The sequence below is a fragment of the Chiloscyllium plagiosum genome, chromosome 24 (assembly GCF_004010195.1).
Source record: "Chiloscyllium plagiosum isolate BGI_BamShark_2017 chromosome 24, ASM401019v2, whole genome shotgun sequence".
Taxonomy (NCBI): domain Eukaryota; kingdom Metazoa; phylum Chordata; class Chondrichthyes; order Orectolobiformes; family Hemiscylliidae; genus Chiloscyllium; species Chiloscyllium plagiosum.
Window position 1 is genome coordinate 54,959,183 of NC_057733.1, and position 25,670 is coordinate 54,984,852.

At 45.1% G+C, this 25,670-nt stretch overlaps 1 protein-coding gene across 1 annotated transcript in view; it reads left to right on the forward strand.

The window, feature by feature from the left end:
- si:ch73-281f12.4 (Ras-associating and dilute domain-containing protein-like) overlaps positions 1-25,670 on the forward strand; it is a 108,804-nt gene that overhangs the window by 37,878 nt on the left and 45,256 nt on the right. Inside the window, exons 9-11 of the mRNA XM_043715238.1 lie at positions 7,072-7,294; positions 7,838-8,010; positions 19,071-19,215. Coding sequence (XP_043571173.1) covers positions 7,072-7,294; positions 7,838-8,010; positions 19,071-19,215 — 541 coding nt within the window. The remainder of the gene's footprint in view (positions 1-7,071; positions 7,295-7,837; positions 8,011-19,070; positions 19,216-25,670) is intronic.

A 25,670-nucleotide genomic window follows, 5' to 3' on the forward strand; every position in this document is an offset into this window, starting at 1 on the left:
ACTGGGGTACAGTGCCACACACACTGACTCTCACTGGGGTACAGTCATACACACACTGACTTTCACTGGGGTACAGTCCTACACACACTGACACTCACTGGGGTACAGTCCCACACACACTGACTCTCACTGGGGTACAGTCCCACACACACTGACTCTCACAGGGATACAGTCCCACACGTGCATTGACTACCACTGGGGTACAATCCACGCACACTATCTCACTGGGGTACAGTCTCACACACACTGACTCTTGGCTGGGCACAGGGTCCCACACACATACTGACTCTAACTCCTGGAATAGGAGTTTCAGGCATGAGCTACTGACTGAAGTGACGATGTATTTGTTGCTTCTGGTTTTAAGTGGATTTTCAGTTTAGCTGTGTTGAGATTCACAAACAGGGATCCAGTGCAGGTCTGGTATTACCAGAAAGTCTGGATTCTGAGTGGTGAAATGTGTTTGACAGCTCAGGAAACCAGTCTGTAGCTGAAACGCCAATACCTGACACAACGGAATCTCCCTGAGCTGGGTTGATTGAGGATTTGGGGCGGTGCTAATATCAAATAGATGAAAGGCTTGTGTGCATAAATGTAAAAGTTCTTTCATTATTGCAGCAGCTTCACGTTAACTAGCCGAGCCCTGTCGTCTTCCATTCTGTTGCCAACTGGAGAAATCTTTTCCACTGGGACCACAAAGTGTGGACAAAGCCTAACAATGGCTCTACGTTGTCCTAATTGAACACTCTCTCACAGACTATCACTGGGTATGGGTCCCAGTCCCCCACACACTGACTCTCACTGGGGTACAGTCCCCCACACGCTGACTCTCACTGGGGTACACTCCCACACACACTGACTCTCACTGGGGTACAGTCCCACATGCACTGACTCTCACTGTGGTACAGCCACATACACTGAAAGGTATTAAAGGATTGGACACTCTGGAGACAGGAAACATGTTTCCACTAATGGGTGAGTGCCGAACCAGAGGACACAGCTTAAAAATACGGGGTAGACCATTTAGGACAGAGATGAGGAGAAACGTCTTCACCCAGAGAGTGGTGGCTGTGTGGAATGCTCTGCCCCAGAGGGCAGTGGAGGCCCACTCTCTGATTCATTTAAGAAAGAGTTGGATAGGGCTCTCAAGGATTGTGGAATCAAGGGTTATGGGAGATAAGGCAGGAACAGGATACTGATTAAGGATGATCAGCCATGATCATATTGAATGGTGTTGCAGGCTCGAAGGGCAGAATGGTCTACTCCACCTGTTGTCTATTGTCTCACTGGGGTACAGTCCCACACACACTAACTTTCACTGGGGTACAGTCCCTCGCACGCTGACTCTCACTGGGATACAGTCCCATACACACACTGACTTTTACTGTGGTACAGTCCCACACACAGACTGCCTGTCACTGGGGTACCGCTCCCACTCACACACTGTACACGCGTGCGCGCACACACACACACACACACATTCTCTGTTTCATATATACTTCTGTGTTCACGCACACATACTGTGCATTGTACACGCTCTCTCAAACATGTCTGCGTCTTATGTACACACTGACCTCTGCTGTACATGACTCAACATTACCTGAGACAACGAGGGGTTGTGTGTACAGCTAGCTGGTGGGTTGCTGGAGGCTTCACTTCCTTTCTTGGCATGTTGTAAGAAACCTGAGCAGTTCTGTATGCGGTTAGTCGTAAATGGATTGAGTTTTACTGTCGTAACCACACAACGGTAGAGACAAGACTGGTTCTGTCATTGCTCTGCTGCTTCACTGGCTCCTGGCTTAAAGCTTTCCTTGTGAAGGTTTTCATCCCATTCCATTCAAAACCTTGGTCTGTTGGGGCTTTAAATGGAAAGTAACACACAAACATTTGAACATTTCCTCAATCCTGGTACAGTATGGTGCTAATCAGACAGGACTGGGTTTGACACACACCCTTCTGCGTTGCTGCCGTTGTTGATGTAGATTTATGCTGACAGTTTATTCTGTGTTGTTTCATTAAGGTTTGTAATATTTTCCAATGAATCAAAACCTGTGGTTATGTTGCAACAATCAGCCAGCCTTTCTGCTGAAAGATTGCATGGATTTCAGTTTAGTTCAAAGTGAAAGATTTTGCAAGGAGGGTGGCATTGATTTGCCAGAATGCATCTGGACACCAAAAGCTGACCTTCAAGCTTTCGAACACACCAATGTTGTTTCTATTCCCTGGCACTTAGAGATTAAAGGCGATGAGATTGATTTATTTTCCAGCATTGTACAGGGAAACGCATGCAGTGGACAGAAACTGTTCCTTCTGCTGGGAATCCATGACGAGTGAAAGAGTCTAACATGTGAAGGCAGATTTTTCAGAACCTCAAGTGTAACAGCTCACTGCCTGAAAAACGTTTTCTCATATCATCTCTGGCTAAACACCATGTCACCAACCCTCCTTATTTTCATTTATTCATGGGAGGTGGACATTGCTGCTTGGGCCAGCATTCATTGACTGTGCGAACTGCTCAAAACACAGACTAGGTAAGGATGCCAGATTTCCCTCCCAAAAGGACATGAGTGAATTGGATGAGTTTTTAATGACAATGGACAATGGTTTATGCTGTGGAGGTTGTGGGTGTGGAAGGTGCTGTTGAAGGAGCCTTGGTGAGTTGTCCTGTGTCTTGTAGATGGTACATACTGCTGCCAGTGTGCATGGATGCTGGAGAGTGTGCATGTTGAAGATGATTGGCATGCCAGGTTATAGAGTCATAGAGATGTACAGCATGGAACAGACCCTTCGGTCTGACACGTCCATGCCGACCAGATATCCCAACCCAATCTAGTCCCACTTGCTAGCACCCGGCCCATATCCCTGCAAACCCTTCCTATTCATATACCCATCCAAATGCCTTTTAAATGTTGCAATTGTACCAGCCTCCACCACTTCCTCTGGCAGCTCATTCCATATACGTACCACCTTCTGCGTGAAAATGTTGCCCCTTAGGTCTCTTTTATATCTTGCCCCTCTCACTCTAAACCTATACCCTCTAGTTCTGGACCCCAGGGAAAAGACTTTGTCTATTTATTCTATCCATGCCCTTCATAATTTTGTAAACCTCTACAAGGTCACCCCTCAGCCTCCGACACTCCAGGGAAAACAGCCCCAGCCTGTTCAGCCTCTCCCTATAGCTCAAATCCTCCAACCCTGGCAACATCCTTGTAAATCTTTTCTGAACCCTTTCAAGTTTCACAACATCTTTTCGATAGGAAGGAGACCAGAATTGCACAAAATATTCCAACAGTGGCCTAACCAATGTCCTGTACAGCTGCAACATGACCTCCCAACTCCTGTACTCAATACACTGACCAATAAAAGAAAGCATACCAAACGCCTTCTTCACTATCCTTTCTACCTGCGACTCCAGTTTCAAGGAGCTTTGAACTTGCACTCCAAAGTCTCTTTGTTCTGCAACACACCCCAGGACCTTACCATTAAGTGTATAAGATTTGCTTTTCCAAAATACAGCACCTCGCATTTATCTAAATTAAACTCCATCTGCCACTTCTCAGCCCATTGGCCCATCTGATCAAGATCCTGTTGTAATCTGAGGTAACCCTCTTCGCTGTCCGTTACACCTCCAATTTTGATCTCATCTGCAAACTTACTAACTGTACCTCTTATGCTCACATCCAAATCATTTATATAAATGATGAAAAGTAGTGGACCCAGCACCGATCCTTGTGGCACTCCACTGGTCACAGGCCTCCTGTCCGAAAAACATCCCTCCACCACCACCCTCTGTCTTCTACCCTCGAGCTAGTTCTGTATCCAAATGGCTAGTTCTCCCTGTATTCCATGAGATTTAACCTTGCTAACCAGTCTTCCATGGGGAACCTTGTCGAACGTCTTACTGAAGTCCATATAGATCACATCTACCGCTCTGCCCTCATCCATCCTCTTTGTTACTTCTTCAAAAAGCTCAATAAAGTTTGAGACATGATTTCCCATGCACAAAACCATGTTGACTATCCGTAATCAGTCCTTGCCTTTCCAAATACATGTACATCCTGTCCCTCAGGATTCCCTCCAACAACTTGCCCAACACCAACGTCAGGCTTACTGGTCTATAGTTCCCTGGCTTATCCTTACCACCTTTCTTAAACAGTGGCACCACATTAGCCAACCTCCAGTCTTCCAGCTTGTTTAATCCTGTCTGCTATTGAGCTGCTTGAACGTTGATAGAGCTGCACTCATCCAGTAACATGATTCCATTGCATTGTAGTTGATGGACAGGTTCTGGAGGATCAGCATGTTAATAATTCACCCCCGACTTCCCAGCCTCTGACATTTTTTTTAGCCACATTATTTATATATCTGGTGCAGTTTAGTTTCTGGTCAATGATAACCCCTGGTTGTTGATCATGGGGGATTCAGCAATGGTTCTGCCATAAGACCATAAAATATAGGAAAATAATTAGTCCATACGGTCCATTAAGTCTGCCACACTATTTGATCATGGCTGATATGTTTCTCAATCCCATTTTTCTACCTTCTCCCCGTTTCTTCCCTGAACCTTTCATCCTCTCACTAATCGAAAACCCATCAATCTCTGTCTTAAATGCACTCATTGACTTGGTGTCCACAGCCCTCTGCGGCAATGAGTCACCACCTTCTGGCTGAAGAATTTCCTCCTCATCTCAGTTCTAAAGGGTCTTTGCTTTACCCTGAGGCTGTGCCCTTGGCTCCTAGTCTCTGCTTCTGGTGGAAACATCATCTTCATATTCGCTTTGTCCAGGCCTCTCAGTATTCTGTTTCAATCAGTCCCCCTTATTCTTCTCAACTCCATTGAGTATTGACCCAGAGACCTCAACCTCATATGACAAACCCTTCATCCCCAGGATCATTATTGTAAACCTTCTCTGGACCCCCTCCAATGCCAGCACATCCTTCTTTAGATACAGGGCCCAAAACTGCTCACAATACTCCAAATGTTGTCTGACCAGAGCCTTTTACAGCCTCAGCAGTACATGTCTGCTCTTGTATTCCAGCCCTCTTGAAATTAATGCTAATTTGCTTTCCTAACTGTCAATTGAACCTGCATTTTAACATTAGGAGAATCCTAAACTATGTCTCCTAATTCCCTTTGTGCCTCAGATTTCCGATGGCTTTCATTTAGAAAATATTCTAGACCTCTGTTCTTCCTCACAAAGTGCATAACTTTACACTTTCCCACATTATATTCCATCTGCCACTTCTTTGCCTATTCTCCCAGCCGGTCCAAGATCTTCTGCAGCCTCCCATTATCCTGAACACTACCTTCACCCACCTTTCTTCATCTGCAAATTTAGCAACAATGCACGCAGTTCTTTTGTCCAGACCATTAATGTATAATGTGAATAGTGATGGTCCCAACAGTGACCCCTGTGGACCTCCACTAGTCACTGGCTGCTATCTTGAAAAGGACTCCTTTATCCCACTCTCTGCCCTCAGCCAGTCAGCCAATCCTCTATCCAGGCCAATACCTTGCCTCTAACACTATGGGCTTTTATTCAGCAGCCTCCTGTGCAGCACCTTGTCAAAGGCTTCCTGGAAATCCAAATAGATCATATCCACTGGCTCTTCTTTGTCTAACTGTCAAAGAATTCTTAAATGTCAGGCATGTCTTCCCCCTTGATGAAGCTCTATTTTATCATGCACTTCCACAATCTCATCTCTAATAATGGCCTCTAAAATCTTATGAGGTTAGTCTAACTGGCCTGTAATTGCCTGTCTTCTACTTCTCTCCCTTCTTAAAAAGGGACATTGGCCATTTTCCAGTCCTCTGGAATCTTCCCTGACTCCAGTAATTTCTGAAAGTTCACCACCAATGCCTTTACAATCTCCTCGGCTATCTCTTTCAGAATGCTGGGGTGTAGTCCATCTGGTCCGGATGCTTCATCCACCTTCAGACCTTTCAGCTTCCCCAGCACTTTCTTAGTGATGGCCACTACACTCACCTCTGCCCCCTCACTCTCTTTGTAGTTCTAATCTGCTGTTGATGTCTTCTACTGTGAAAACTGATGCATAGTACCGATTCAGTTTCTCTGACATTCTTCTGTTCCCAATTATTACTTCTCTAGCCTCATTTTCCAGTGATCCAATGTTCATTCTTGCTCTCTCTAAACTTTTATACATGTTAAAAACTCTTGCAATTTTCTTTTATATTACTTGCTTACTCTCATTTCATTTTCACTTCCCTAATTGTTACTTTCAGTTGTCCTTTGCTGGTTTTTAAAGGTTTCCCAATCCTCTGCTTCCTACCAATCTTCACTACATTGATTGCTTTTTCTTTAATGCTGTCCCTGCCTTCCCTTGTCAGCCACAGTTGCCTCACCTCACCTTAGTATGTTTCTTCTTCCTTGGGTTGAATTTCTGCTGTGCCTTCCAAATTATCCCAGAAACCCCTGCCACTGCTGCTCCACTGTCTTCTCTGCTCGGCTCCCGTTCATTTGTGCTCTCAGGAAAAGAATTCTACTGTCTCCAATGTCTTTGCATTAACTGAGGCTCTCTATCCGTGGGACCAATCCAGAAAATCTCCTCCATATATTCCCTGTTAACAGTAGAGTGTCCTGGCTGCATTGGCCTTAATGCCTTCTTTTCCCCCTCTCTTTGAATGGGTGTATAAAACTGGGTTACCAGATGCTGTCCAAATGGCTATTGCTCATGTGAAAAACCAAACAACGACCATCGATGGACTATTCATTGGTGGAACGACCACGAAGCTGAGCAGATGTTGGTGCTGGCCAGCAAAGCTGCTCTTGGCCAGGACACCAAATGGTTAAATTCATGGCAATATCTCGCTGATGTCATCAGTGTGGCAATAACTTAGCTTTAGGGCAGGGGAGCATTGGGAGCAACAGTGGAGGGATCTTCATTCTTTATCTGAAAGCCCATGCTGACCTGCCCTGGGAATGTTTGATGGGACATTGCATGATAAATTGGGATTGGCCAATTGTCCATAACTGGCATTCTTTACTGTAATGAGCACAGAACAGATTATAGTAATGTTAACCAGACTGGTGTGTTTGTTATTGACCCCTGCAGACCCTGTACACTGTCCTGCCTGGGATGTTGGACAGCAATCCCTTTGCAACTGAGATAACACAGCTCAGCATCCCCCAAGGAGTTAAGGACGTCTTGGATATCTTCCAGGGAACATTGAGCCTGTTGAAAGAGTATCGAGTTCACCCTGAGCTTGCCTCTCAGCTCTTTGCTTATCTCTTCTTCTTCACCAATGCATCGCTCTTCAATGCTCTCATGGAACGAGGTGAGTGTAGCTTGTGGAACCACTGCCCAAATTTGGATAATTTTTTATGTTGGTCAGTTTGTCTGTCACACTCAGGTATGTGTTATTCTGTAGCCGACTCCTAGGTATGAATTACTGTATTTATAATCCACTGTGAACCTCTCGATTAAATTCCAGTCTGTAACTCACACCTGGGAAACCACCCTGACCCCCTTGATTAGATTCCAGACTGAACTAAAGTGTCACTGTTGTGAAGATCATCCTGTGTTTGGGATGGGCAATTGGAATGGGATTCCTCACTTTCCTGCAAGGACTCCCTCTGCGTGAGCAAGCTGTCTCATTCTGATGGTGGGAGAATGTGTCTCTGTGGCCAGGATCCACATCTTAGTCTGATTGTGGACCCCCATCCCATCCTTCTGCAGCCTGGAGCCTCACTCCTTTCAGCAGGGGTCCTGGCTGGAATCCTCCACTCTCTTGATCATTACCTGCCCTCCTCAAATGGCTGGGAATCCCTCTTTTTTTTCCTGTGGTTTCTTCTTCACTGTGTGTCTCTGTGCCTTCCAGGATCAGGAGGAGGTTTTTACCAGTGGACGAAGGGAGTGCAGATCCGTGCCAATCTGGACTTGCTGCTTGACTGGATTCAGGGCATTGGGCTTGGAGAGCAGGCTGCTGAACTCTTCCTCAAGTTATCGACAGCTGTCAACTTGCTCGCCACTCCCAAGGAGACTCTCCTCCAGGTACTCTGCTTCCGTTTCTCATGAATTAACCCTTTGTTGTACCGGGAATCCCGGATAGCGGCTGAGGCCAATGTTAGTTCGATTGTCAAAAGCCTGACAATGATATGAGGATTGAGAAAGCTGAAATCCTGCACAGGTGATGTACACAGAGATTTAGACCAATTGTGACTAATTTGGCTTCCTGTTTGTTTTGTGAAGTCGGCCATTTTTCACTTACTCTATCAATTTCTTATTTTCTTTCCTGGATTTCATTGAATTTTAACAAGAAAACAATGATGTTTTGATTTTGTGGGATGTCGATATTGCTAACAAGGCCAGTAATTGTTACCTTTTCCTTGCTCAGCCATTTCATGGGATAGGAGTCACATATAGTCCAGACTGGTAAGGGCAACTGATTTCATTCCCAAAGAACATTAGAGATTTGGTAGTCACCATGGGTCACCATAAACTAGCTCTTCATTCCAGGTTTCATTGAATTCAGATTTATCCCAGAACATTAGGCTGGGTCTCTGCTTTACCAAGCCATTTCCACTGTACCATTGCTTTCTCCCACCACTTAATCTTGGTTCTTATCTAGAACATGAGCAGTACTTTAATCCCTTGTAATCTCTATGTTCCTCTTCCCTTTTATGAATATATAAACATGTGGATTAGGAGCAAGAGTGGGTCTTTTGGCCCCCTCCAGTTTGCTTTACCATTCAAAAGATGGTGGTCGACCTGATTGCGGCCTCAACTTCACCTTCCTACCTACAGCTGGAATCTTTGACCCCCCTTGTTAGTCAAGACTCTATCGACCTCTGCCTTCAAAGGTTTCAATTACCCAGTATTAGCCACTGTCTGGGAAAAAGAACTCCAAAGACTTTCACCCATCTGAGGGAAACAACTTCTCTTCATCTCTGTCTTAACTAGGAGAGGTTTATTTTTCAACAGCGTCCTCTAATTCTAGGCTCTCTCGCAAGGGGAAAGATCCTTTCAGCATCCACCCTGCCCATTTCTCTCAGTATACTGTACAAACAATATATTTCTTAGCTCTTTGACTAAGACCGAAGGTAGTATCTGTTTGGTCTGTTTTATAAGGCTAATCATTAAAAAAACAATTGGGTGTATCTCAATGCCAGCTTTTGTTGTTAGCGACCTATCCAACCAGTTTGTGATTGTTGACAAGAGTTCTGCTCCTTTCACTAACTTTGCGACTGAATTTGACAGCCTCACAATACTCTGAATGAGTGAGTTGCACCTATGCTTTGTATCAAATCTTTCAGATTTAATCTTATACAAATGTCTCCTTGTTCTAGACTTCTCAATAACTGGAAGAATTTGTTACTTTTGGCATTATATTTAGAGATGCCTGTGCCAAATTATCATTTAATCTTGTGACGAAAACAGCTTCAGTTTTTCCAAATCTTTCTTTGTATTGCATTTCCTCATACCAGGCAGCTTCCTGATGAGTCTGTGCTGTCTCCTAATGATTACTGTCTCAACATCCTTCCTGGAGTGTGGAGCCCAAACCTCCAGCTGTAGTCTTGTGAACGTATTGCATCTTTTATATCCTGAGTATTAATCCTCCAATACTTGCCATAAAATCTGTGAGCATTTTAATCAGTTTATCCAGTTGAAATTGTGCTTTTTGTGTATTGTGAATGCTTTCTCAAATCTCTTCCACATCACCTTACTGTTCCCTATTCATAGTATCATTATTATTTTTTGTTTAGTGAGATGTTCTATTGTGTTCATATTTAATTAAATTTAATCTGCCATTGTTTTGCCCATCCACTGTCGTCTTACCATCCTCCTGTGGCTTCTCTAGGTTACCAGATTTGATCTCTGTATTCCCTATTTCCATATTGGTAGCAAATTAAATAATACAATCCAGGCTCTGATATTAAACAGACTGGGATTATCTGGGCTCACTCAGCTTCCCTTTTTGAATGGGGGGGGGGGGCTTTTTCCAACCTCTCTTGACTTCTCCGACATGTTCTCACTCTCTGTGGGAAGGTAGGGGATAGATGTTAGGATCTCCCAAAGTTGCTGCTTGAAGCTAGGGCTAAAAAGAGCCAGGAGAGGGGACATGACAAGTTGTTGGCGGATAGGATGAAGGGAAACCCTAAGGCCTTCTTTAGGTATATCAGAAATAAAAGAATGACTAGACTAAGATTAGGGCCAATCAAAAACAGTAGTGGAATCTGAGGACATGGGGGAAACGCTGAATGAATACTTTTTGTCATTTCCTATTCACATTGGAAAAGGACGATGTTAGTGAGAATATGGAGATACGGGCTGCAGGATTAGATGGGATTGCGGTTGACAAAGAGGGGGCTTTAGTAATTTTGGAAAATCTGAAAATAGATAAGACCCTGGGCCAGATGGGATTTATCCTCAGATTCGCTGGGAAGCCAGGGAGGAGATTATAGAGCCTTTGGCTTTGATCTTTATGTCAGCATTGTTGACAGGAGTAGTGCCAGAAGGCTGGACGGTAGCAAATGTTGTTCCCTTGTTTAAGAAGGGGATCGGACAACCCTGGTAATTTTAGGCCAGTGAGCCTTACTTCGGTTGTGGGTAAGGTGTTGGAAAAGATTATAAGCAATAGGATTTATAATCATTTGGAAAGGAATAATTTGATTAGGAATAGTCAACACGGTTTTATGAAGGGTAGGTCCTGGCTCACTAACCTTATTGATTAGATTAGATTACTTACAGTGTGGAAACAGGCCCTTCGGCCCAACATGTCCACACCGACCCGCCGAAGCGCACCCACCCAAACCCATTCCCCTACATTTACCCCTTCACCTAACACTACGGGCAATTTTTAGCGCAGCCAATTCACCTAACCTGCACATTTTTGGACTGTGGGAGGAAACCGGAGCACCCGGAGGAAACCCACGCAGACATGGGGAGAATGTGCAAACTCCACACAGTCAGTCACCTGAGGCAGGAATTGAACCCGGGTCTCTGGCGCTGTGAGGCAGCAGTGCTAACCACTGTGCCACCGTGAGTTCTTTGAAAAGATGACAAAACAGATGGATGAAGGTAAAGTGATTGACGTGGTGTATTTGGACTTCAGTAAGGCATTTGGTAAGGTTCCACCTGGTAGGCTATTGCACAAAATATGGAGTTAGGGATTGAAGGTAATTTAGCAGTTTGGATCAGAGATTAGCTAGCTGAAAGAAGACGGATATTGGTGGTTGATGGGAAATGTTCATCCTGGAGCTCAGTTACCAGTGATGTGACGCAAGGAACTGTCTTGGGGCTACTGTTGTTTGTCATTTTTGTAAATGATCTGGATGTGGGCGTAGAAGGATTGGTCAGTAAATTTGCGGATAACACTAAGGTAGGCAGAGCTGTAGATAATGCCCAAGGATGTTGTGGGTAACAGAGGGACATAGATAAGATGCAGAGCTGGGCTAAGAAGTGGCAAATGGAGCTTATGTGGAAAAGTGTGTGATAGTTCACTTTGGAAGGAATAACAGAAATGCAGAGTACTGGGCTAATAGTAAAATTCTTGGCAGTGTGGATGAACAGGGAGATCTCTGTGTTGAAGTGCATAAATCCTTGAAAGTTGCTACCGAGGTTGTTAAAAAACATATGGTGTGTTGGCGCTTATTGGTAGCGAGATTGCGTTTTGGAGCCATGAGGTCATGCTTCAGTTGTACAAGACACTGGTAAGGCTGCACCTGGAGTATTGCGTACAGTTCTGGTCACCGCATTATAGGAAGGATGTGGAGTTCAGAGGAGATTTACTAGGATGTTGCCTGGTATGGAAGGAAGGTCTTACAAGGAAAGGCTGAGGGAACGGAGGCTGTTTTCCTTTGGAGAGAAGAAGGTTGAGAGGTGACTTAATCGAGACGTATAAGATAATCGGAGGGTTAGATAGGGGACAGTGAGAGCCTTTTTCCTTGGATGGTGATGGCTAACACGAGGGGACATAGCTTTAAATTGAGGGGTGATTGATTTAGGACAGATATTAGGGGTAGTTTCTTAACTCGGAGAGTTGCCTGTCTGCAACAGTAGTAGACTCGCTGATGTTAAGGGCATTTAAATGGGCATTGGACATACATATGGATAATAATGGAACGGTGTAGGTTAGATGGGCATCAGATTAATTTTAGAGGTCAGCGCAACATCGAGAGCTGAAGGGCCAGTATTGTGCTGTAACGTTCCATGTTCTGTGCTCTAAGCTAGAGTGAGTCACAGCTGGTGGCCCCAGCTTGTACCAGACTCCCTGTTCCAGTCTTGGTAGGGTCCCTGGTCTCCCTGATCTCTGAGGAATGAGCTAAGGTGGGCTGCTGGGAAATTTCTGAGTTAATTAGGAAGAAGTGAAATCTGCATAATGCTGCAGTGAGTTTACTTTGGCCAATGAAAACCTTCCACCTTCCACTCTCATTCTCTGCAATGCCCTTTAACAATTTCTGGCTTTATATATGTTGCTTCTCACTGAATTTTCATAATTAGCTCTTTCTCTGAGATAATGAGGCCTACTTGGTGACGTCTCGGTCTCAGTATCTCCTCTTCAAATCAGCACCACTATAATTGCTTCTCTCTGCATCAAAACCTTCAAGGTCTCCAAAGGTCAGGACAGGCTCACTCGGAGTGGGATGGGGCACGGGCTAAATAGTGGCATGCTTTTGTGTGAAAAGTTCAAATTTATGTAATTTCAGTGAGTTACAGTGGTAGACATTTTGATAGTGTAACGACATTTGTTGGCATGGAGTCATGGAACTACAAGGCTTCATTCGGGGATGTCTCTGTGTCTCCATTCTTGCAGTACACGGAGAGTGTCCCAGTTAGGCTTGTTTATTTTAAACATCTGAAGATTCTTTATAAGTTTGTTTATTCATTGTGCAGGAGCTTCTACTCTACTTCACTGGGGGTCAAAAACTCACTGAGAATTGGGAATGGGTTTGGATTTATGAAGGGCCACTTGGAGATCAGGGGCAGCTGTGATGGAGGAGTGCCATTCCTGTTCCTGCTTTATTCTCCAAAGCCCCTTGTCTGTTCTTTATTTTTATTCACTCACAGCCCATCCCTAATTGCCTAGAGGGCAGTCAAAAGTCAGCCACATAGCTGTGGGTCTGGAGTCATATGTAGGCCAGACCAGATACGAATGGCAGTTTCCTTCCCTAAAGGACATTAGTGAATCAGGTGGGTTTTTCCAACAATGGATTCATGGTCATCATTAGACTTTTAATCCCAGCTATTTATTGAATTCAAATTCCACTATCTACTGTGATGGGATTTGAACCTGGGCCCCCAGAACATTATCTTGTCCTCTGGGTTAATACCACTAGACTGTCCCTGTGCTGCCTATGCTCTGGCTGCTCTCAGCTAATTCATCAGCTTTATGACCAAAATAAGCAGCAGATCCCTGTATCCACTCTCTTCAAACAGGTTCTTAGAGACTTGGGCATTGAGGGGGGTTACATAAGAACCCTAGGAGCAGGAAGAGGCCATTCAGCCCATCTAGCCTGTTCCTGGAATTGGGGGACTATCTTATGTTGAAAGATTGGAGCGACTGGGCTTGTATACCCTTGAGTTTAGAAGACTGAGAGGGGATCTGATTGAGACGTATAAGATTATTAAAGGATTGGACACTATGGAGGCAGGAAACGTGTTTCCGCTGATGGGTGAGTCCCAAATCAGAGGACACAGCTTAAAAATAAGGGGTAGGCCATTTAGGACAGAGATGAGGAGAAACTTCTTCACCCAGAGACTGGTTGGGTGTGTGGAATGCTTTGCCCCAGAGGGTAGTGAGGCCCAGTCTCTGGATTCGTTTAAGAAAGAGTTGGATAGAGCTCTCAAGGATAGTGGAATCAGAGGTTATGGAGATAAGGCAGGAACAGGATACTGATTGAGGATGATCAGCCATGATCATAATGGATGGTGGTGCAGGCTCGGAGGGCAGAATGGCCTACTCCTGCACCTATTGTCTATTGTTCCACCATTCAATACAATCATGGCCGATCTCACCTCAGCCTCCATCCTATTAACAGCTCCATTCAGGTAACTCATACTCTGTGAGATCCATCTGGCTGGCCTTGTTACAATCACTACAGATTGCAAATTTATCTTTCTAAATGTCCCTTTCCTACTTCCTTAATGATTTCTCAATAATTTCCCAACAACAGATGTTTATCCAAGTGGTCTACAGTTTCCTCACAGTCCAAGGCCTAAACATACCTTCTAGGTGAAGCAGCGATTTACCTGCACTTCACTGAATCTAGTCTACTGTATTCACTGCTCATAATGTGGTCCCCTTAACACTGCGGGAGATGAAACACAGACTGAGCAACTACTTTGCAGAACCCCAACATTCTGCCTGCCATTTGAACACGCCAGCGTAGCCAATGTTTCTGTCTTGGCTCAGCTGTATTGCTTAGCATACGTTGAAGGAACAGCATCATTTTCTGCTTGGGACCTTGCAGCCTTCAAGACTCTTAAAGCCTGAGCCACCACCTTTCATGTCTTTGAACCCAGCCCCACAGCCCCAGGCCTGGCATGACATGGGCTGTTTTCAGCACAGCCAACCCATTTTTACCCATTTACACATTATCACTGAACTTGCTTCTCTTCTTCATTGGCTTACTATCAACAATCCCTTTATAAATCTGACTTCTTTCTCGATCTAACGTCAGTTCTGAAGAATGTTCTCTGGACTCAAAACGTCAACTCTGCTTTCTCTCTCCAGAGATACTGCTGACCTGCTGAGTTTCTCTAGCAGTTGCTGTTTTTCTGAATTTCTTCAGATTTCCAGAAACTGCAGTTCTTTGTTTTATTTTACTATAATTTCCTATTTGCTGCCCTCCTTTTTGAGTAAGAATTTACATTAGCATTTCCACTTCACTGGAAACTTTCCAGAATGCAGGGAATTTTGGAATATTATGACCAAAGGATACAGTAACTCTGCTGTCACTTCCTTTAAGAAGCTACGATATATGTGATCAGGCCCTGGGGACTTGGCTACCTTTGACCCTAATAGTTTGCTCTGTACTATTTCATTAGCAAAAGTGATTGTCTTAAGTTCCTCGTTTTAGAGACATAGTCATACAGCACGGAAACAGACTCTTCAGTCCAACCAGTCCACGCCAATCATGTTCCCAAACTAAACTAAACCCACTTGCTTGTGTTTGGCCCATATTCCTCCAAACCTCTCCTATTCAAGTACTTATCCTAATATCTTTTAAACGTTATAATTGTACCTGCATTCTCTACTTCTGGCAGTTCATTCTACACATGAACCACTCTCTGTTTTAAAAACATTGTCCCTTCATGTTCTGTTTTAAATCTTTCTCCTCTCATCTTAAAAATATGCCCCTAGTTTTGAATTCTCCCACCCTGGGAAAGAGACCCTTATCATTCACCTCACCTGTATCCTCGTGATTTTATAAACCTCGATAAGGTCACCCCTCATGCTCCTATGCTCCAGTGAAAAAAGTCTCAGCTGCTGCGGTCTGTTTTATAACTCAATCCTTTCATTCCTGGCAACATCCTGATAAATCTCTTCCGAACCATCTCTCATTTAATAATATCCTTCCTATAACAGCAATTTCTGTTTTGTTTCTGATATCCAGCATCTGCAATTCCTTTGGTTCCTATACGCAAAGGTCTGAGCAATGAAGACAAACGTGCTAAATGTCTTCTTCACCACCCTGTCTACCATTGATGCAAAATTCAAGGAATTATGTATCTGAACCCCTAGGTGACCCTGTTTGTTTTACCAAACTGCAATACCTCACATTTATCCAAATTAAACTCTATTTGCTACTCTTTAACTCATTGGCCTAATTAATCAAGATGACTTTATAATCTTAGATAACCTCCCTCACTCTCCTCTGGATCACCAACTTTGGTGTCATCTACAACTTACTAACCATGCCTTCTATATTTTCATCCAAATCATTTACATTAATGACAAACAAAAGCGGATCCAGTACTGATCCCTGTGGCACACCGCTGGTCACGGGCCTCTAGTCTGAAAAGCAACCCTCCACCTCCATCCTCTGTTTGTTACCTTCAAGGCAGTTTTCTATAATCTCGGTATTACCAGTCACTATCAGAATAGTTGCACTGTCCTTCACTGAAAACTGAGGCAAACTATTGATTCAGAACACATTTCTGTGTTCCCCATTATCAACCCCCCCAGTCTCAACCTCTCGGGCAGCAACATTCACTTTAGCTCCTCTTTTCTTTTTTAGTTACTTAGAGAAGCCATTGCTATCTATTGCTATTTTGTGTTTTCCATTAGTTTGACCGTTGCTCTTGTTTTTATTACTGTTTCTAGTAACCACCTATTGATCTTTGAATGTTCCCCAATCTTTTAACCTCCAGCTGATCTTTGAAATATGGTATATAGTTTTGGTCTGTATGATATCTTTAATCCCCTTGCTTAGCTATGAATGATTTTTTTTAACCCCTATTGCAACCTTTCTTTCCCTCTGGAATATATTTTAGTTGGGAGGAATTGAATACCTCCTTAAATGTCTGCCACTGTTCATTAGTTGTTGTGTCTTTCTGCCTTTCATCCACTCATACAGGGTGGAAACAGGCCCTTTGGTCAAACTAGTCCACGCCGACCAGATTCCTAAACTAAACTGCCCCGCCACCTGACTATGTTTGGCCCGTATCCCTCATAATCTTTCCAATTCATGCACCTGTCTAAATGTCTTTGAAATGTTATAACTGTACATGCAGCCAAGTCCAGCAGGGCTCAATCTGTGCTCCTACCAATCCAGTTACCTCTGCTTAACTCCAGGACACTAGTGTGTGACTCCAGTGTCTTGTCCTCGAGCTGAAATTCCAGCATGCCGTGACCACTGTTCCCCAGAGAATCCTTTACTAGACGATCATTAATTAATCCCACATTACTGCACAATACCAAATCCAGAATAGTCTGCTCCCTGGTAGGTTCTCCAACAAATTGCTCCAAGAAATAATCTCTAATATTCCCTATGAACTCTCCCTTGTCAACTAGATTAATCCAGCCTATATACATGTTAAACTCACCCATGATTGATATTATACCTTTCTTACAAGCCCCCTGTATTTTCTGCTTCATACTGTATCTTATTGTGGGAGCTGCTGCTGGGGCGGGGGGGATGTTCTCCATACAGTGATCAGTGCCAGCATGCTGATCACAACAATGACTTTCAGTTTCAGAAGCTGATCCTCAGAGGCTCACACCGTCGCTGGGAAAATTAGAGGGAATGCTGGCAAGGGGATCTATAGATGACTCCCATCTATAGAGGCTTCTAAGCTTTGTAATTTCTTATCTCTATCTGACAGATTATATGTCTTGATCTGCAGTGCTTCTCACTGGAACACTGATCTATCGTTTACTAACACAGCTCCAGATCTCCTTTTCCCTCCTACACTAACCTTATGAAACTCTTTGTATCTTTCAATATTCAACTCCCAAGCCTGCTGTCCCTGCAACCATATCTTATTAATTGCCACCAAATCATACTTATTTGTCTCTACTTGCGCTGTTAACTGATTAATTTTATTCCAACTGATTTCTGCATTGAGATATGAAACATTTAAGTCTGTCCTAGTATCAATCTTCCCTGGGGTCTTGTCCAATTCCTTGGTGCAATATAATACTCACACGCTCTGTACCTTCCTTTTTTCTGGTAACAATCAATTTCATCACTAACGTGCACTCCGACTTCTGGCTTACACTTTGAATTTTTTAACTTTCCATGCAACTGAACCCCACCCCCTGCTATTTGAAGCCCATTCCACAGCCCTAGTTATGTGAGTCACCAGGACTCTAATCCCAGCATGACTCAAGTGGAGCCTGTCCCATCGGAACAGCTCCCTCCTTCTCCAGTACTGGTGCCAATATCCCATGAATTATAACCTGTTTCTCCCACACTAATCTATGAGCTACATGTTTACCTCGTTAATCTTATTGACCCTGTGCCAATTAACTCATGGTTTAGGTAGTGATCTGGAGATTATGACCTTTGTGGTTCTGTTTTTAAATTGAGCTGTGAAATGCTCATTACCCTTCAGCAAAGCCTCTTTCCTCTTTCTGCAGATATCTTTGGTACATTACTTTGACTGTGACAATTGGATCTTTTCTCCCTCATTCCAAGTTCCTCTGCAGCCCAGATAAGAGATCCTGAACCTGAGCACCAAGCAGACAACACAGCATTCTGGACTGTTGATCCTGGTTACAGAGAACAATGTCCATTCCGCTGACTATACTATCCCCAATTACAACTACATTTCTCCTTTCCTTCACAATGTGAACAGTTCCCTGAACCACAGTGTTATGGTCAGTTGCCTATCCTCCCTCCAGCCCTTGCTCCCATCCACACAGAGAGCCAGAGTCTCGAGTGTATTGGATTCTGGTGAGTTTGACTCGGAATGGGGGAGGGGAGTGAGAGGCCAGTGAGCAGGAATATGTTGACAATGGAACAACAGATTGAGCAGGAAGCCAGAGAGGCTCTCTGGAAGTGTGAGGCGGTTTGGGGTGATTTGAACGTGTTGAGAACAGAAATGGGATTTGGAGAGGAAAGCTTGTCCCATTGTTTTTGAAAGGAAGGAGAGTGCCACAGTCAGCAGGAAGCTGTCACACTGACCTCAGCACAGAACTATTCTCCCAGGGACAACCCAATCTCTCAATCCAATCAACACTGACCTTTCATCTCATTGCACACAGTGGCGGAAGCATGTTGATGCAGTCTTACTGAGAGAGACTGAGGCCACACTAACTGCAAACTGCTCTGAACACACAACATGATGACCCTGTTATATCTCAGGAAAGACCTCTGTCACTCATTGTGGCATACCCAGCACTACTCTCCTGTGCCAACCTTACTCCTCATGGCCTCTGCCCACCCACTGCCCCAGCTTTCCCCGACCCCGACATCCACTGCCAGCTTCTCAACAGCATTTACAAAAAGACCCTAATCCCACACCTTCGCCTCAGTCCTTTCCTTCCCAGATCCCCGAACTGTCCTCATTGTTCACTCTCTCTCTCTCTCTCATGCGCGCGCACACGCGCACACACATGCACACTCAGGTCTGTAACTCTGATAAATGTTTACTTTTCTTTGCAGGCTAACTGGAGGTCTCTGCGAAGCGATTTTTTTAGTTTGAACCCATCGCAGCTCCATCACATGCTGAGGGAATATAACCCAGGCCGGCCGTGCCCGCCGGTGTGGAATCCTCTTCCAGAGGACCAACACATGGCACTGAGAACAGGTGAGCACCTCATTGAAGGGTCACGCCACTATCAGCAAACCACCATGCTTCATTGTTTCCAGTTCAGGCACTTACTGCCACATCAAACACTCCCAGGACTGGGACAGCACAGGGTTAGATACAGAGTAAAGCTCCGTCTACACTGTCCCCCCCATCAAACACTCCCAGGACAAGGACAGCATGGGGTTAGATACAGAGTAAAGCTCCCTCTACACTGTCCCCCCCATCAAACACTCCCAGGACTGGGACAGCACAGGGTTCGATACAGAGTAAAGCTCCCTCTGCACTGTCCCCCATCAAACACTCCCAGGACAAGCACAGCACAGGGTTAGATACAGAGTAAAGCTCCCTCTACACTGCCTCCCCCATCAAACACTCCCGGGATAGGGACAGCATGGAGTTAGAGACAGAGTGACGCTCCCTCTACACTGTCCCCGCATCCCGGAACAGGGACAGTATGGGGTTAGATACAGAGTAAAGCTGTCTGTAAACGTCCCCATCAAACCCTCCCAGGACAGGGACAGCACAGGGTTAGATACAGAGTAAAACTCTCTACACTGTCCCCCCATCAAACACTTCCAGGACAGGGACAGCGCAGGGTTAGATACGGAGTGAAGCTCTCTCTACACTGTTCCCCCATCAAACACTCCCAGGACAGGGACAGTATGGGGTTAGATACAGAGTAAAGCTCCCTCTGCATTGTCCCCTATCATACACTCCCAGGACAGGGACAGCAGAGGGTTAGATACAGAGTAAAGCTCTCTCTATACTGTTCCCCGTCATACACTCCCAGGACAGGTACTGTACAGGCTTAGATACAGAGTAAAGCTCCCTCTACACTGTCCCCCATCAAACACTCGCAGGACTGGGACAGCACGGCATTAATACAGAGTAAAGCTTCATTTGTGGGATATGGATTATGGAGTAGATACCGTATCACTGATCTTGAGCTGGTGAGCAGGAGTGAAGTTCTTGTTTCGATGATGATGATGTCTCTCAGCTCCACCTGAGCCAGGCTCTGAGACACCCTCCAGCGTTGGGCAAGTGGCTGCTCTGCTGGGATCGGCTCAGCTTCCCGAGCTCCGCAGCTTGCAGCTGTCTGGTAACCGGCTACTGGCCAGTAGGTATTTTTCATTTACTTTTCAGCAGTCTCTTTGGGAATTTAGAATAGTGGGAATGGTGGTTAGGGCAGTTGAATGTTCCTCCTGTAGAATGTGGGAGGTAAGGGTCACCAGTTATGTTAGTAATTCCAGCTTGTCGAAAACCATATTAGGGAACTGGAGCTGGTTTGGCTGAACTTTGGATCGTTCGGTAGGTGGAGGGGGTTATTGAGAGGAGTTACAGGGAGGTAGTCACACCTCAGGTACAAGAAAAATGCAGATGGGTTACCGCCAGGGGACGGCATGGGAACTGGCAGGCAGTGCAGTGTTTTCAGGATCCTTAAGTGGGAAGGGCCGCAGTCCCAAGTCGTCGTCCACATAGTCACCAATGACATAGGTTTGAAAAGGAATGGGGATTTAAGGTAGACATTCAGGGAGCTAGGGTGGAAGCTTAGAGCTCGAACAAACAGAGCTGTTATCTAGTTTGTTACCCGTGCTACATGCTAGCGAGGCGAGGAATAGGGACAGAGAGGAGTTAAACATGTGGCTACAGGGATGGTGCAGGATGGAGGGAATCGGATACCTGGATAATTGGGGCTTGTTCTGGGGTGTGTGGGACCTGTACAAACAGGATGGTCTTCACCTGAACCAGAGGGGTACCAATATCCTGGGGGACGGGGGTGGTGAGGAATTTGCTAATGCTCTTCAGAAGGGTTTAAACTAATTCAGCAAGGTGATGGAACCTGAATTGTAGCTCCAGTGTCCAGGAGGTTGAGAGTATTGAGGTCCTAAATAAGGTTTCAAGGTCACAAGAGTGTTATGGCTGGCAGGAAGGTGGATTGAAGTGTGTGTACTTCAACACCAGGAGCATTTGGAATAAGTTGGGTGAACTTGCAGTATGGTCATTTCAGAGACATGGTAGAGCAGGGACAGGAATGGTTGTTGTAGGTTCCGGGATTTAGATGTTTTAGTTAGAACAGGGAAGGTAGTAAAAGAGGAGGAGGTGTGACACTGTTAGTCAAAGACAGTATTACAGTGGCAGAAAGGACTGCACTGTATTGTTCTATGTTCTATTTTCTATGTCTGTTTTGTGCTCTATGACTCTATGACCCTATAATCCTCTTATGTCTCAATGAGATCATCTCTCATTCTTCTAAACTCCAGTGAGTAGAGTCCCAACGTGTTTAGCCTTTACTCATCAGACAATCCCTCCATCCCAGGGATCATCCCAGTTTACCTTCTCTGAACTACCTCCAATGAAATGGTATATTTCCTTAAATGAGGGAACCAACACTGCTGACAGTATACCAGGTGTGGTCTCCCCAGGTACACCAGGTGGGGTCTCCCCAGGTACACCAGGTGGGGTCTCCCCAGGTACACCAGGTGGGGTTGCCCCAGGTACTCCAGGTGGCGTCTCCCCAGGTATTCCAGGTGGGGTTGCCCCAGGTACTCCAGGTGTGGTCTCCCCAGGTACACCAGGTGTGGTCTCCCCAGGTACACCAGGTGGGGTCTCCCCAGGTACACCAGGTGTGGTCCCCCCAGGTACAGCAGGTGTGGTCTCCGCAGGTACACCAGGTGTGGTCCCCCCAGGTACACCAGGTGTGGTCTCCGCAGGTACACCAGGTGTGGTCCCCCCAGGTACAGCAGGTGTGGTCTCCGCAGGTACACCAGGTGTGGTCCCCCCAGGTACAGCAGGTGTGGTCTCCGCAGGTACACCAGGTGTGGTCCCCCCAGGTACAGCAGGTGTGGTCTCCGCAGGTACACCAGGTGTGGTCCCCCCAGGTACACCAGGTGTGGTCTCCCCAGGTACACCAGGTGTGGTCTCCCCAGGTACACCAGGTGTGGTCTCCCCAGGTACACCAGGTGTGGTCCCCCCAGGTACACCAGGTGTGGTCTCCCCAGGTACACCAGGTGTGGTCCCCCCAGGTACACCAGGTGTGGTCCCCCCAGGTACACCAGGTGTGGTCCCCCCAGGTACACCAGGTATGGTTGTTGCAGGTTCCGGGATTTAGATGTTTTAGTTAGAACAGGGAAGGTAGTAAAAGAGGAGGAGGTGTGACACTGTTAGTCAAAGACAGTATTACAGTGGCAGAAAGGATGTTTGAAGACACATCTACTGAGGTAGCATGGGCTGAGGTTAGAAACAGGAAAGGAGAGGTCACCCTGTTGGGAGTTTTCTGTGGGCCTCCAAATAGTTCCAGGGATGTAGAGGAAAGGATAGCAAAGATGATTCTGGAGAGGAGCAATAGTAACAGGCTGGTTGTCATGGGAGACTTTAACTTTCCAAATATTGACTGGAAATACTATAGTTCAAGTACTTTAGATGGGTGAGGTTTTGTCCAATGTGTGCAGGAGGGCTTCCTGACACAGTACACAGACAGGTCAACAAGGGGCGATGCCATATTGGATTTGGCACTGGGTAATGAACCCGGCCACGTGTTAGATTTGGAAGTAGGTGGATAGGTATATACTGCATGTCAAGAGTTTTGGTTGGGGGAAAGGCAATTATGACGCCATTAGGAAGGATTTAAGATGCATAGGATGGGGAAGGAAACTTCAGAGGATGGGCACAATTGAAATGTGGAGTTTATTCAAGGAACTGCTACTGTGGGTCCTTGATAAGTATGTACCTGTCCGGCAGAGAGGAAGTGATCGATCGAGGGAACTGTGATTTACTAAAGAAGTTGAATCTCTTGTCAAGAGGAAGAAGGAGGCTTATGTAAGGATCAGATGTGAAGGCTCCGTTAGGGTGCTTGAGAGTTACAAGTTAGCCAGGAAGGACCTAAAGGGAGAGCTAAGAAGACCAGGACATGAGAAGTCGCTGGCAGATAGGATCAAGGAAAACCCTAAAGCTTTTGATAGGTGTATTAGGAATAAAAGAATGACAAGAGAAAGATTAGGGCCAATCAACAATAGTAGTGGGAAGTTGTGTCTGACAAGATAAGAGAAGCACTAAATGAATATTTTTCATCAGTATTCACGCTGGAAAAAGACATTTTTGTTGAGGAGAATACTGCAATATAGGCTACTCAATGGGATTGAGGTTCACAAGGAGGGGGTGTTAGCAATTCTGGAATGCGTGAAAATAGATAAGGCTCCGGGACCAGATGGCATTTATCCTAGGATTCTCTGGGAAGCCAGGGAGGAGATTGCAGAGCCTTTGTCTTTATGTCGCTATTGTCTACAGGAATAATGCCAGAAGACTGGAGGATAGCAAATGTTGTCCCCTTGTTCAAGAAGGGGAGTAGGGACAATCCTAGTAATTATAGACCTGTGAGCCTTACTTCGGACCTGGGTAAAGTGTTGAAAAGATTATATGAGTTAGGATTTATAATTATCTGGAGAGGAATAAGTTGATCAGGGATAATTAACATGGTTTTATGAAGGATAGGTCCTGCCTCACCAACATTATTGAATTCTTTGAGAAGGTGACCAAACAGGTGGGTGAGGGTAGAGTATTTGATGTGGTGTATATGGATTTCAGTAAGGCATTTGATAAGGTTCCCCACGGTAGGCTATTGCAGAAAATATGGAAGCATGAGATTGAGGGTGACTTAGTGGTTTGGATTGGAAATTGGCTAGCTGAAAGAAAACAGAGGGTGGTGTTAGATGGGAAATGTTCATTCTGGAGTTCAGTTACTAGTGATGTACTGCAAGGATCTGTTTGGGAGCCACTGCTGTTTGTACTGCAAGGATCTGTTTGGGAGCCACTGCTGTTTGTCATTTTTATAAATGACCTGGATGAGGGCATAGAAGGATGGGTTAGTAAATTTGCGGATGGTACTAAGGTCAGTGGAGTTGTGGATCGTGCGGAAGAATGTTGCATGTTGCAGAGAGACATAGATAAGCTGCAGAGCTGGGCTAAGAGGTGGCAAATGGAGGTTAATGTGGGAAAGTATGAGGTGATTCACTTTAGAAGGAGTAACAGAAAGTCGCCACCCAGGTTGATAGGGCTGTTATGAAGGCATACAGTATATTGCTTTTATTGATTGAGGGATTGGAGCCACAAGGTCATGTTACAGCTGTACAAAACTCTGGTGCGGCCGCACTTGGGAATATTGTGCGCAGTTCTAGTCACCGCATTATAGGAAGGATGTGGAAGCTTTGGTAAGAGTTCAGAGGAGATTTACCAGGATATTGCCTGGTATGGAGGGAAAATCTTATGAGGAAATGCTGAGGGACTTGAGACTGTTTTTGTTAGAGAGAAGAAGGTTGAGAGGTGACTTAATTGAGATATATAAGATAATCAGAGGGTTAGACAGGGTGGACAGGGAGAGCCTTTCTCCTTGGATAGTGATGGCTAGCACAAGGGGACATAGCTTTAAATTGAGGGGTAAAAAATATAGGACAGATGTCGAAGGTAGTTTCTTTACACAGAGAGTAGTATGGGTTTGGAATACCCTGCCTGCAACAGTAGTTGACTCGCCAACTTTTAGGGCATCTAAATATTCATTGGATAAACATATGGATAAAAATGGAATAGTGTAACTTAGATAGGCTTCAGATTGGTTCCACAAGTCGGTGTAATATTGAGGGCTGAAGGGCCTGTAATGCGCTGTAATGTTCTATGTCTCCGAGTTATTCTGTACTATTAGCTCAGAAACACCCTTTGTGTTTCTCGTTGTTATAATTTCCAATCCCCGTGCTAGTGCACTGCCTCTGGCTCGAGATTCTCATCTTCCTGCTGGATTTGAGAACCATGAGTTTTGCTTCATAGAGAAACTGTATTATGTTTCTCTCCAAGCTGCTTACACATAGTGTTCAGAGACACAGGAAGGGAACACAAATGTCTAGGCTTTCACCCCATCGAGCTGGATACTGCATTCTGCGCTTGCATCACTTCACAGCCAACTTAATTCTTACTCAGTGCTCGACAATCCAATTGGCTGAATTCTTTGACTGTTCTTCCATGGTCAGAGCGAGTGAGTGGCCATTCACGGAATGTTCTTGAATGCTATCATCAATGTTCCTCTAATGTCACCAACAGAGTACTGTATTGATGTACATCACAAGGCTCACTAATTTACAGCTCCTAAAACTCACTTCAGGTTCTCTGACAAAGGAAGCAGCTTGACTGATGGGAAGGGGCTCATCCTTCATGTCCTCCTGATATTACACAGCCCACTCCCCCGTATGGATTTGGTACAGGGTTCATAGAATAATGACATCCCTACAGTGCAGCTAGTGGCTATTCAGCTCATCGAGTTTGCATGAACCCTCGGAAGGCCATCTCACCCAGACACCCTCTCCCCGTAACACCACATTTCCCATGGATAACCCACCTAACCTGCACATCTTTGATTTTTCAGAAACATTTCCCATCAGGCTGAAAGATTTCTCTTTGGAAAATGTCCT